Raw genomic sequence first — 12,646 nt, 5'->3', positions numbered from 1 at the left:
GAAGAAGAAGAAGAAGAACAAGAAGAAGAAGAAGAATTATCGGCTCGTTTGTGATCTCGTGCCAAGACGAGAAAAATTTTTTGTTTTTAAGTACAGACCGTGCCAAAGGTCCCTAGATGGGGAGAGAGGGGGGATTGAAAGTTTCCTAGATAGTCAAAAGTTTCTAGATGTGATATCAAAAATCAAAATTACTCTTTCTCGTGACTCTTCGAACAATCTAGAAGAAAAAAAAGAAAAAAAAAAAAAACAAAAAAACAAAAAAAGAAAAAGAGAAATTAGCCTAGATAATCTCGAGAGAAAATTAATCGATTTGAAAGATCGTTTAGGAACTTTTGACCCATCCTTTACGATCCTCCAAAGTATTATAATTTGTAACGAACATACGTACGTACATACGTATATTAAGCGAAGTTATTGCCTTCTTATTAATAAATACGATATGAAATACGAATCGTCGTACTTCCGCTGTCAGAAATGTATGCCCTCATCATCGATATTCAATGGTATAGTTTGACTAACGAATGTGACTAATCGAGCTTCAAAAAAAAGGCTGATGTCATTCGTAACCATGCATCTGATTTGCTTGAAGAAAATTTAAATGTGGTTTTCTTTTTTTTGGGGGGGGGGGGGGGAGAATTATAATTATTGCGAAATTCGAATTAATCCATTAATTGCAAGAACGATCTACTACTTTTTCCTCAAGCATTTCTACATACTGGTTTTTCTATGTAATCGTCTTTCCAAATAATAATCCCACGTAATTGATGACTAAAAGAGAATATTCATATTTAAATATAAAATATTCGCGCGATTACGAATGCGTCATAAATGATGATTCTCAGAAATTATGTATTTTTATAATTATTAATACAAGCGATACGTTTTATTACGAATTTTTGAATCAAAACGAATTATCGCTTATGCGATCATGTTTATATATTTTTTTCTATTAGAGTGCCAAAGAAATCCGCTTACGAACGTCGAGAGCACAAGAATGCCCTCATCCGTTCGTCGAACAAAGTTCCAAGTCAGGAAACGTTTATGTTTGGAGATGATAAGCCAAGGTATAGAAATATTTGAATTTCGTATATCCGCCAGGTGAATGCTTAGTATTCTACTTCTTGTATCTACTAAATACAAACGAGGCCTTCATTTAAATGTATATCGTAATTTTATGAATCGCTCGTGGAAAGATACGAATATACGTATAATAAATGTTTAATTATCTCACGCTTTAACTGTACCATACGAAGTATTTGTTTAGTTTAATAACATTACCTCGACCTATCGACCGAGACAACGCGTTTCCTACCAAGAAATATGTGTCATAAACAAACTTCAACTGTCGACATCTAGCGAGAGAACTGCTTAACTGTTTGCTAAACAAAGCTCACGATGTATCCATTGATCGATGATTTTTGTATAATCGTTTAAAGTTCCTTGAAATATCGATCATCTAATTTGTCCGATTTCTAAGAATCTAACGAATCAAATGAATATATCTATATATATATATGAATTAGGTTTGTTCCTGTTAACTTCGTTATACCTATCTTACGTTATATATATCGACACGTTCCATAGGTTGCTTTTGCTCAGAAACGATTGGTCGCCATCTCGTAGCGGTCCTAAACCCCACCACGGGCGTTGGATGAAACCGGATGCGTCGACGAACGACGAGGAACAAAGGACGCTTTTGTACGCAAGCAGAAAGGACGCCATCTTCGTTTGTCAACGGACGTCAAGGTGTTCTGATCTCGAGAACTCGGGAGGTTGTTCTGAAGAAAGGAAAAAAAAGTCATGAGGGATAACAAGTGCTCGTAAAAATAATCATTTATACTCGTAACGTGTATTTCGAACTACACAATGACATGGCGTCTACGGACTTTGAAAAACGCAAAGAGGAAGAATACGAAATGCAGCTGTTGGGCTTTCACTCGAGAGCCGTATACGCGACACGTAAGAAGACGACGACGCCGCCACCACCACCACCGCTGTCGCCGCCAACGTTCCTTTGATTCCGCGTTTAAACGGTTTACAAATTGTATACAAGATTTTTCAACCATTTGGGGTATGAATTTCAGTCGTTGGGCGGGTGAACTCTGGTTTCATGTGGTTTTGATCATGACTAGAGTCACACTCGTCCATCGCTTGAAATGCTTTCACCGTACATTACCATCGACGAAGTTTTTTTATTTTATTTATTTTTTTTTTTTCTCTCTCTATCACAAAGACTAACCTTTCTTTTTCGTTTTCAAACCGAAGCTTTGTTTTTCAAATAAAATCTTATTTCGTTATTTCCCTGATAAATATGCCTGATTATACTTTTGTTATATCACATCCAGCATGATCCAATGTAGATCTTTTCTTTTTTTTTTTTTTTTTTTTTTGTTGTCTTCCTTTTCTTCAATTGCAAATTTATTATTTATACCCTCTTGGCTTTTTGCTAAATACATATTACTATCGATGCCTAGCTTCTAATATTCAATCTTTCTTTCTAGTGGAAAGTATAGCTCATGAAACTATCGAATCAACGTGTAAAAAGTTATGTAAATCTTTACAAACAAAATACAATTATGATGAGGAAGAATTGAAAGAACTAAAGGAAAATGAAAAACAACTGATACAAATTTATTGTGCACGTGCAATGCCGCATTTAAAAATTATAGAGGTAACTGTAACATTGTTCATACCTTTGCTCGTGCTCTTACAGATAATTATAGCTTTGATGTCTTTTAGAATACCGTAAAGAAATACATTTCCATACCAAAAAATGTTTTATTAGAAGAAGACAAATGCCAGAGTATTCAATATACAGAGGAAGAATATGAACGACTAGAAAAATCTATGAAAAATCTACAACAAAGAGCTAAGAGGGTATGCAAAAAATAATATGCAATTCAAAAACTTTACATCACCATGCACAATTTTCAATTGAACTATATTTCTCTAGGCCACTATGTTGAATGCAGCATTGAAAGAAGAACTAGCTACAATAGATCAATTACAAAACAATATAAATAAAAGTAATGAAATGTGTGATATAATTGAAAATAGTTCTGTGGATCAGAATGTCAATGGTGACATGCTTAAAGTACTTAAACATTATGAAGAACTTTATAAAAAGTTACTCAGTTTGGTACCCAAAACAGAAAAAGTAAAATATAATCCGTTTGAAGATTTCAAAGGTAAAAACTATGATTTTGATAGCCTTTGACGGTTGTTTTAGTCATAGATTTTTAAAACATTTCCACATTATTTTCTCAATGTACAAAATGTGTATATGAAATGTTTATATATAGTATATAAGAGGATTTCATTTGTAACTCTTTGTTAGATCTCATCAATTAGCGGATTTTATATATACATATTTTTACCTTTGCAATAAAAAGTTCATATTATCCTATACTTTGTTTTATATAACCAAAACAAATAAGAATTTTTCAAGAAATATCTAAGTTCTAATTTACAGCAGATACTCCAAAATTTAACCTTTCATGGAAACGCATCGACAACGAATATTTCCGATTTCTCTTTTACCGACATAACCATACTTTTTAACCGACTTCTCCTTTCGTTATCCAGCAAACAAGTGCTGCCATCTATACCCTTCGAAAGTTTAAAAATCCTAACATTTATTTTTCCCAAGAAAAAAAAAAAAAAAAAAAAAAAACTCAATCTTCGCGTTAAATTCTCGTGAAATTTAAAAATTAATACTCGTAAAAGTGCTCTTAAAAGAACTGTTGTTAAGAATATTGAAAAGATCGTATCCCTGTGTATGTGTGTAGTATACAACTTCAGTCTATCCGCCATTACGAACGTAATATAAAATGGAGTTTTCATATAGAAATCTTTTCAAGAATAATAAGCGTTTAATCCACCGTGAATAAATGAGCTTTATCCAAGTGGAAAGCTTTTAAAAAGGAATGATATTTTAAAAATATTTAAATAAAAAAATAAAAGTACATTTTCTTAGATTAAAATTGACCAGACTCTGAATTAGCTAAATATTTTTTAAGGGATCAAGAATTAATCACGCGCAATGCGAAGGTGAATAAAATCATAAATTGATATAAACAGTTATAAAGTTAATTTTAAATAAATATTGAATGAAATAAACTCGTTCAATATTAAAACTATATAAATATATAGATACATACCATTGTATTCTCGAAGATGGCTGTTTGTCAGAAAAGATCAAGAGGATGTACACCCATCCAATGGTACATTCCAATAGACACCAAATTTCCTGGTATCATCGTCGAGCCCGCTTGTCCTAAAGTGAATTGTCCCACGCCTTACACGCTATTTCACCCGTCACCACAAACCAATGTTCCAACGATGATACCTTGTGGTTGGACATCTCTTGGACCATATCTTACCTGCGCGCCATATTGTCCGATGAATTGTTAATCAAATTAGAAAAATTATTGCAATTTTAATATTTAGTTAGAAAAATATTAGGAAAAAAATTATATCTCATTGTGCGAGCACACGTATATGTAAGAATACAAAACGTAATACTTTCAAAGTGAATTAATGTAACTATAATTATACGAAAAATCTCATTTGTTTTAATATGAATATAACAATAAAATTTGGTGATTAATCGAAACGAAATAAAAAAAAAAGTACCTGTTTATTAAAGCTTCTTTACGTAATAAATACGAATAAAATATAATAATTATGGACTTCAATTATAACTATTAATAGTGATAGAATGAAAATATCGATAAAAAAGAAAGAGAAGAAAAAATGATCGAGAGAAAAAACGACGTTAAAATGTAACGACCATCGTAAAAGAACCAATCACGTTCGACGTTACAAAACGAGTAATCACTACTTACTGAATGCATATATATATATATATATGCATATATATATATATATATATGCATACACACACACATGTATATTTACATTTTCTAATAATTTTCTACAATTATTCAAATAGATATATCAAATGGAAAAGAAAAAAAAAACAAAGAAAATGTTACTTACCATCTCAATCGTAATTATTTCAACGTAATAATTTGAAATATATTAAATATAATACGAATTAAATAAATAATGGGAACGAGATTAGGTCCGTCTTGTTACGAGGCAAGTGAACACTGACGAAAACTTCGATTATCGTCCGAAAATAGCCGAACTTACTTACGTATTGGATACTCGTAAGAAAAACGGTCGAGGCGAACCGTTACAGATTTCTCTCTTTCCTTTCTTCACACATATATATACATATATATATATATATGCATGCACATATATATGGAGTACATATTATATAATATATATTTCCATATAAACATATTTCTATCGTACAGGTGCGATCTTTCTTACTTCCTCTTCCTTATTTTCATATTCCTTTCTTTCTTCATCTTTATACGGTCGAACATGCACGACGAACGACGAACGACGAACGAACGAAACGTACGAACATCTTACCTTTGTTTTGATTGGTCATTAGTGGATAGAAAAGGACAGCAAGTTTTTCACGGAATCATTGGACTTCGTCGCTTAGTTCCATAGATATAGGTTTATTGGAAGAAAATAGGGTGGGAGAGGGACTTGGCTGATTAAGAGTGGTGAGGGCTGAGGAGGGGTGAACGTGACGAGGGGGATTGGGAGGGGGGAGAAGAAAACGTCGAAGAAGTGACCAGTAATCGAGTAACGTTCGGTTTTGCGAGTTCTTCTCGGTCGCTTGTTAAATTATATATATATATATATATATATATATATATATATATGTGTGTGTATGTATATTTTGTAAAATATATCTCTTATTTATATATACATATATATATATATATATGTATATGTATATGTACATCTACATATATATATATATTTTTGTTTTCTTTTTTCCCTTCGTTATTGCATAGAAATTTTTTTAAAACGAAACGAAACGAAAACAAATAAATAAATAAATATTATTGGTCAAGTTAATAAAAAGGATGGAGGATATTATTGATTGCGAATGTCGTTTGACCGCTAAGCTGTTGGAAATGTTGAAAACGACCGATTACGAATTGGTACAGGAAAATGGTCAAAGACGTTTGTCCGCGCCAGAAATCTATCGGGACGGAAGGGAACGTGCAAAAGGTGCCGAGGTATTTGTCGGTCGTCTTCCACGCGATTGTTACGAGGACGAATTGATGCCGGTACTCGGTAAGGCCGGTAGATTAATGGAACTCAGATTGATGCTTGATTTTTCTGGATCCACACGTGGTTATGCATTTGCCCTTTACGAAAACTCCAAAACAGCTAAGAGAGCTTGCATGGAGTTAGACGGTTATGAAATAAGACCGGGGCATCGTATAGGCGTTGTCAAGTCGATCGACAATTGTCGTCTATTCTTTGGCGGTGTACCGAAGAACAAAACAAAAGCGGAATTTATGGAAGAACTGACGAAACTTCTCGACGGGATAATAGATATTTATTTGTATCCGAACGCTCAGGACAAATCATTGAATCGTGGTTTTATATTCGTCGAGTTTAAGGATCATAGGGCAGCCGCTATGGCCCGAAGAAAACTTATCCCAGGACGAGTTATGCTTTGGGAACACGAAATTGCCGTTGATTGGGCCGATCCTGAACCTGGTGATCCGATCGATGAGGATGTCATGCAAACCGTGAGTTATTTTTTCTTTCTTCCTTTCTCTCTCCATCTCTATCTCTCTTTCTCTTTATATATTTTCTTATTTACGCGAAAGTACGCGCATACATTTTAAATTTCGCGGCATTTTTAACGTTCGTAATCGGTAACCCATAAGAATATTTATTCTTCGTCGAAGAAAAATCTTTTCGGATCGTCGTTTGTCTTTTGACACATTAATCCTTTTTTCTTTTTCCTTTCTTTCTTTCTTTCTTTTTTCATTGTCATTAGAATATAATATAATCATTAAAAATGTTCCCACTGGACGATCTAGTATCCCGCCATTTTATGTACGGTTTGAGTACGACGTACATTATTGGTCTATATTCGTTAATCGGAATATATGCTGCGAATAAATGAGCAAATTTAAAAATATGTTATGTCGTTTAACGAATTAATTGACGCACGCATATATAGGTTACGGCATTATTCGTAAGGAATTTATCGTTAAATATGCCGCAGCAAAAGGTCAAGGAGATATTTCAAAAGTCAACGAGTGTACCTATATTGAAGTTGAAAAAAATAAATCATTTTGCCTTTATACATTACGAATCACGACAGGCCGCACAGAAAGTAATGGACATAATGTCGCGTGAGTCACACACATATCCCTCTATACGAATTAAATACTAGTAATATAATATAAATATATACATGTCCACGTGTATATATATATATTTTTTTTTTGTTATTAAATATTTTCTTCGCTCAATGTTAAAATCTCTTTAAAGTCCTCACGTTTCTCCTCTACGTACAATATGTTATTTTTGGCAACAGAGCACAATAGCATCGTCGAGCAAGAAGGTTGGGAAATTCGTTGGGCGAAACCGATTTGTGCGTCTAAACTCTTAGAAAGGCAGAAATGTATAAATGAAGCTGCGACGACTGGTAGAAATGCTCGTTTCAAGCCATTATTGTCAAAGAATTATTATCTCCAAGCACTTCCAGAGGTATATGAAGAAAACAGTAATAAGGGTACCGCTCACGTCATCGCCTTACAAAGTTTGGTTAAGGAAAAGTTAGGTGCAATGTGTTCCTTCGAATGTTGGAGAGCTCTTGACGCACCAGGCTTCATTTGTAAGGTGAGCAGAGAAATAAATTAATTATAACAATATTATAATTCGTATTTACTCGAAAACATAAATATAGAATATTATTATTAGGTACGATTGGATTGATCGATCGACGATAAGTCGAAATTTAATATTATTACATATTTGTGATATGTGAAGAAACTTTGCAAATTATAATTATAAAAGTGACAAAAAGAAAAAAAAAAAGAGAGTAAGAAGAAAACAAAAAGAAAAGAGAGAAAAAAAAGAAAAACGTAAAAAACATTGAATAATTGTTACTCTTTTTTTTTTTTCCTTTTTCTCTTTTATAACGAGCAGCAGCAGCAGCAAGCACACACGTCACACTCTATTTTTTCTCGGTCACATCTGGTAGGATAAAAAACAAAAAAGAAAAGAGAGAAAAAAAAGAAAGTCACCAACGATAATATCGACTTCTCTTCTTTTTTACAAATTACACATACGTACGTATGTATTTAGAGTTATGTCTGGCCGTGAAAAGAAAAGAAAAGAGAAAAAAAAAAAAGAACCATTTATATTCTCTGCCTCATGATTATATTCTTTAACTGCGAACATTGTATGGTATAGTTAAATACGTTTTCGATTTCTTGGGAGGATTTCGTCGCATTTTCCAAGTATATAGTAATTCGAGAAACTTTTCGTGCGATAGGGCGGTGGTGGGGAGAGAAGGGAGAGGTTTCAGCGAATATATACATATAAAGTTGCTGTTCTAGATCGTTCTCTTGAAACTAACGCGTTGTCTTCCCATTTTCGTATCGCACACGTATTCCTTTGCAATATTTTTTTTTCGTATTATTATTATTTATTTTTATTTTTATTATTTTTTTTTTTTTTTATAATTACCATTACAATGTCATATCAGTGATTCTTTTTTTTTTTTTACAGATAACAGTTTTCAAAGCACATACTACGCTTCTGGAGTATCACGGAGATATAATGTCAACGAAACATAAAGCAATTAGTACAACGTCTTTAAAAATGTATCATTACTTGTCTAAATCATTGAACAATTCCGGTAAGATTTTTTCACTCATGTAACGATCTTATTTTTGTCGTTTTTTTCTTTTTTTTTTTTTTTTTTTTTTTTGTATAATTTTAATTGCTACTTTTTAATTACACGTTTATTTATTTATTTATCATTGTTTTGTATTTCTTTTTTTTTTCTTTTTTTCTTTTTTTTTTTTTTTCTTTTTTTCTTTTTCAATCATACAGCCATACAGGATATAGGGCAAGATTACACGAAACAAAATATGGAATTTGATGGGATACAAAGAATGCCGTTTTTTACATTGGAAAAACAATTCTATAATGCTTTTAATAACGGAAGTTTTTAATTTCTTATTACAATCGGTATAATGTGCGTCGTAGAAATCTACGAGGAATTAACGATAGCCAATAGTAATTTTCAAATGAGATTGATTTTTTCCACCTTTTTTTTTTATTTATTTATTTATCTGTTTTTTTTATTTATAAATTGGCTACTCGATCATTAGATTCTAAATTGATCAAATATATTCGCACGAATGTTCATGTAATTTTGAATTTTACATTTACATAATATCACAATTTTTTACTTTCTGATGAAACGTCAAAATAATGATAATATCTTGATTTTTATCAAATTGAACGTCAAATTCTATAGGACAAAAACTTTTTATAAGGTTTTGGTGTGTTTTTTAATAATCTATTTAAAAGCAAATTGATTGATTGGCATCGCTTTAGGAAGAATCTACTTGAATTTTTAGAAATGTATAGGTGAATCATTATTTACTCCGGTGATGTGCCATGACAAATAATGTGTTTTATTATTAATGTTAATCACAAATGTATTTACAGAATCATTAATCATCTACATAGAATGTTCTTAAGTTAGATTTATACTGAAATTCTAATGTCCTATCGTTGTTTTATATGATATATATATATATATATAATGTTATTCACTCTTAGCGTAAGAAGTTCATCATATAAGAAATAGATCATTATAAAAAAAATATATATATATGAGTGTGTGCGAGATTGCTAAATTTCCAACTAGAAAAAGTATCTGCTTTTTGTTTTTTTTGTTTTCTTTTTTTTTTTTTTTCTTTTTTTAATTCACTTTTTTATCCATGTTTCTTTTTTGCTCGATGAACTTTTATCTTGCATTTAATTATATATAGTTTAAAAAAACCAAGATTATAAATGGAAAGTATCATCTAATCGCTTTATTTTGAAATATCTAAATAAGTCTTTAATTTATTTACAATGTTTGTATAAGTACACTCAAAACGTTAATTTAATTTCTTTATACTTGACATTTATGTTATATATTATAAATCAATAAGAATTATGACAACGGGGAAATATAATCAGAATTTTCATGTTAATTTCTTTTTAATAGACATTCTCGAATAATAAATGTCTTTGCGAATCAATTGTACGTGTAATCGTTATTAACAAAATTGCATAATGATCTTATCTTTGGAAGTTAAATTATAATCGGACAAGGTACGATTGTTTTCTAAATAGTAACCATCGATCCATAATTTTATTCTCTCTGGTGGCCAATCTTGATTTCTTTGGGATTGATAAATACAAGCAATTCGTTGCTTCAAAGATTCAACTGTCTCGGAATAATGAGTACGAATCTTCGTTAGACGTCCATCGAGAGTTCGAATTGTGATAATCAGAGAATGACATCTACATCCTATTTTACGTAAGATCCATTTTACCGACAGAAACTTTTAATTAAGTTATAACGATGTAAAATATATTAACTTATATCACCATTACAGCAGGACATTGATAAATAAGGGCTCTCTGTGAGATATAATTTCTATTGAAAACACCAAGTTGAAGAATTTACAAGTTGTATGATTGCAAATGATGAAACTAGTTTTAAAGGTTAGTACAATTAGATTGACATTTCCGTGACTCTGTTAACAAAACATTTCAAAACAGAAACGTGCTCCCAGTAAACGTGTTTATTCTCGCCTAGCTCCCTCCCTCTCCCTTCTTCTTTCTTTCCCTCTGTCTCCTATCCTCTCTCCCACTTTGTCTCTATGTTTACGTATCGAGTTCATTTGTCGTCGTCGTCGTCGTCGTCGCTTCCACTAGCAGGCGAACAAAGAAAAGAGCGTACGCGAAAGAAGAAAGCTCTCTCGCTTTTGTGACAACGTGAAATGAGAATGTAACGATGGTGGGGATAAAACGATAGAAAAGGGACAAGCAAAACTATACAAATTCACTCGCGTGCCATTATCCATTTAGTTGGAAGATTGTAACGCCTTAAAAATATACACACGTTTCGTATTTGTTACGAAATGTTAATATATATTTGTATATATATATATATATCATGGACAAATTGATTCATTAATATTGTAGATCTTTTAACGATTATCAATATATATATATATATATCTGCGTTTATGTATTCGAGTAATACTTTTGTTAACAATATGTAGTTACATTTTTATATACGTATATATATATAAATATATAAAAAATTACAATTCGGAATTAGAGGTATAACTTAATGGACTATGAGCTCGTATCATGGGAAGTAAAATTCTACTATAATCTTGAAGGATCATACGTATTGTTTGATAATCCGTGTTTTCAGTAACATTCCGTGGTCTTACGCAGCTGATCAATCTCCTGGCTTCCGGAGCGCATCCAACATCGTTTGTCCATCCAATAGGAGAGAAGTGCAAAGTATCGTACGTAAAGTCCAACAGTTTCCTGACAGCGCAATCGATTACACTATCACTTGGAATTTCACCCTCGCCACTTTCCGTGCAATCTTTTATCACGTTGCTCATCCAATTCCAATCATCCCATTCGCTAGAGTAATCAATGTTTCGGTTCTCCATTTCCCAGGTCAGTAAAGCACGATATCTACAAGTATGTTAGTAAACATAAAGTTTCTTTTTTTTTTTTTTCTTTTTTTAATTTACTTCAAAAAATAATACAATCGTTTTCTTCTACTTACCCCCAATTCCAAGGATTTTTACCGAATTTAATTTTTTTAAGGTTCACCATATAGACGAACAAGTTATAATCAATGGCTTTCAAGTTGTTATAATCTATGTAAAAGTTTTCCACGCGGTAAAGCAACGGGAAGATTTTGTAATCTATGCTTTGTATTAGATTGAACGATAAGTCGAGAGTTCGGAGATTATATAAATTTACGAACCAATCACTGAATATCCATGTCAATCGGTTACCCCATAGGATCAGTTCATTTAAATTTATTAATCCTGTAAATACTTGACGATCTAAAGCTTCAATATTATTTTCGTGGAGATCCAAAACTCGTAATGTTGCACCGAATCTGACGAAGGTATGCCTTCGAATAGAAAAATGTTTTTACATACATTTGCTATCGTATATATAATTATTTACGTTTTAACTATGACATTGCTATCTCAAGATCATTATGCTCACCCGGCTATATTAATTAGATTAGATCCGTGTATTATTATGTTCGTTGTATTAATTTGTGCCGAATCCAAATGATCTCGTAACGTGTTCAATTCCGTACAATCGAAGGTCACTGTTTTCGCCATTTTCGATGTTATCGTTTGACATGTTTCCTCCGACCAGGCATATCCAAATAAATAGAAGAGGAGGAAAAAGAAATGACACCTCATTTTTGTCTTTTTTCTTTTTTCTTTTTTTTCTGCTTTACGTTGAAAACCTTGTCACGTTAACAAATCTCACGACTAACTGAATATTTGTATCATATTTATCAGTTATGTAGTCACATAGAGTGGGTGTTCTCTTTCTCATTCCTCTCTTCAATGGACAGATAACATTATTATCTGTCAGAAACTTCCGGACACTTTATCATTTTCACGATCCTCTTAAATTTTCTAGTGTAATATTTTTTCTTTTTTTTTTTTTTCTCTTT

At 31.9% G+C, this 12,646-nt stretch overlaps 3 protein-coding genes across 4 annotated transcripts; 2 read left to right on the top strand and 1 right to left on the bottom strand.

Annotated features, from left to right (window-relative positions):
* The first annotated feature begins 1,631 nt into the window (after positions 1-1,631).
* On the top strand, positions 1,632-3,380 carry LOC118451484 (uncharacterized). 2 transcript variants are annotated; one of them, XM_035888101.2, is made up of 4 exons: positions 1,632-1,746; positions 2,502-2,671; positions 2,740-2,877; positions 2,954-3,380. In XM_035888101.2, exons 1-4 carry the CDS (start codon positions 1,662-1,664, stop codon positions 3,215-3,217), a joined length of 657 nt encoding a protein of 218 aa, XP_035743994.1. In that variant the 5' UTR covers positions 1,632-1,661; the 3' UTR covers positions 3,218-3,380. The 2 variants fall into 2 exon arrangements, with proteins under 2 accessions (XP_035743994.1, XP_035743991.1); XM_035888098.2 differs by having other exon boundaries at positions 1,681-1,959; positions 2,954-3,377.
* A 2,530-nt stretch (positions 3,381-5,910) lies between these two features.
* LOC118451479 (RNA-binding protein 47) lies at positions 5,911-9,170 on the top strand. Its single transcript, XM_035888092.2, has 5 exons — positions 5,911-6,635; positions 7,076-7,250; positions 7,436-7,740; positions 8,635-8,764; positions 8,962-9,170. Exons 1-5 carry the CDS (start codon positions 5,958-5,960, stop codon positions 9,081-9,083), a joined length of 1,410 nt encoding a protein of 469 aa, XP_035743985.1. The 5' UTR covers positions 5,911-5,957; the 3' UTR covers positions 9,084-9,170.
* Positions 9,171-10,908: 1,738 nt separating this feature from the next.
* LOC118451483 (uncharacterized) lies at positions 10,909-12,474 on the bottom strand. The gene is made up of 3 exons (XM_035888096.2): positions 12,181-12,474; positions 11,726-12,082; positions 10,909-11,631 (listed from the first exon to the last, which is right to left on the bottom strand). The coding sequence occupies exons 1-3, from the start codon at positions 12,384-12,386 to the stop codon at positions 11,241-11,243; spliced, it is 954 nt and encodes a 317-aa protein (XP_035743989.1). The 5' UTR covers positions 12,387-12,474; the 3' UTR covers positions 10,909-11,240.
* Between the last annotated feature and the right edge of the window lie 172 nt (positions 12,475-12,646).

The sequence above is a fragment of the Vespa mandarinia genome, chromosome 2 (assembly GCF_050613455.1).
Source record: "Vespa mandarinia isolate Hongniang chromosome 2, ASM5061345v1, whole genome shotgun sequence".
In the NCBI taxonomy this organism is placed as follows: domain Eukaryota; kingdom Metazoa; phylum Arthropoda; class Insecta; order Hymenoptera; family Vespidae; genus Vespa; species Vespa mandarinia.
The sequence above is the reverse complement of the archived record's forward strand: the minus strand, read 5'-3'. Positions and strand labels throughout refer to the sequence as shown.

What these genes read in the sequence shown, in the direction of transcription:
- LOC118451484 (XM_035888098.2), top strand. Translation starts at nt 1,872, where the DNA reads ATGGCGTCTACGGACTTTGAAAAACGCAAAGAGGAAGAATACGAAATG. An exon ending in GAGAGCCGTATACGCGACAC is followed by an intron (nt 1,960 to 2,501) that starts GTAAGAAGACGA and finishes CTTTCTTTCTAG; the next exon opens with TGGAAAGTATAGCTCATGAA. An exon ending in CGCATTTAAAAATTATAGAG is followed by an intron (nt 2,672 to 2,739) that starts GTAACTGTAACA and finishes GATGTCTTTTAG; the next exon opens with AATACCGTAAAGAAATACAT.
- LOC118451483 (XM_035888096.2), bottom strand. Translation starts at nt 12,386, where the DNA reads ATGAGGTGTCATTTCTTTTTCCTCCTCTTCTATTTATTTGGATATGCC. An exon ending in AATCTAATTAATATAGCCGG is followed by an intron (nt 12,083 to 12,180) that starts GTGAGCATAATG and finishes TTCTATTCGAAG; the next exon opens with GCATACCTTCGTCAGATTCG. An exon ending in AAAAATCCTTGGAATTGGGG is followed by an intron (nt 11,632 to 11,725) that starts GTAAGTAGAAGA and finishes ACATACTTGTAG; the next exon opens with ATATCGTGCTTTACTGACCT.
- LOC118451479 (XM_035888092.2), top strand. Translation starts at nt 5,958, where the DNA reads ATGGAGGATATTATTGATTGCGAATGTCGTTTGACCGCTAAGCTGTTG. An exon ending in ATGAGGATGTCATGCAAACC is followed by an intron (nt 6,636 to 7,075) that starts GTGAGTTATTTT and finishes ACGCATATATAG; the next exon opens with GTTACGGCATTATTCGTAAG. An exon ending in CACCAGGCTTCATTTGTAAG is followed by an intron (nt 7,741 to 8,634) that starts GTGAGCAGAGAA and finishes TTTTTTTTACAG; the next exon opens with ATAACAGTTTTCAAAGCACA.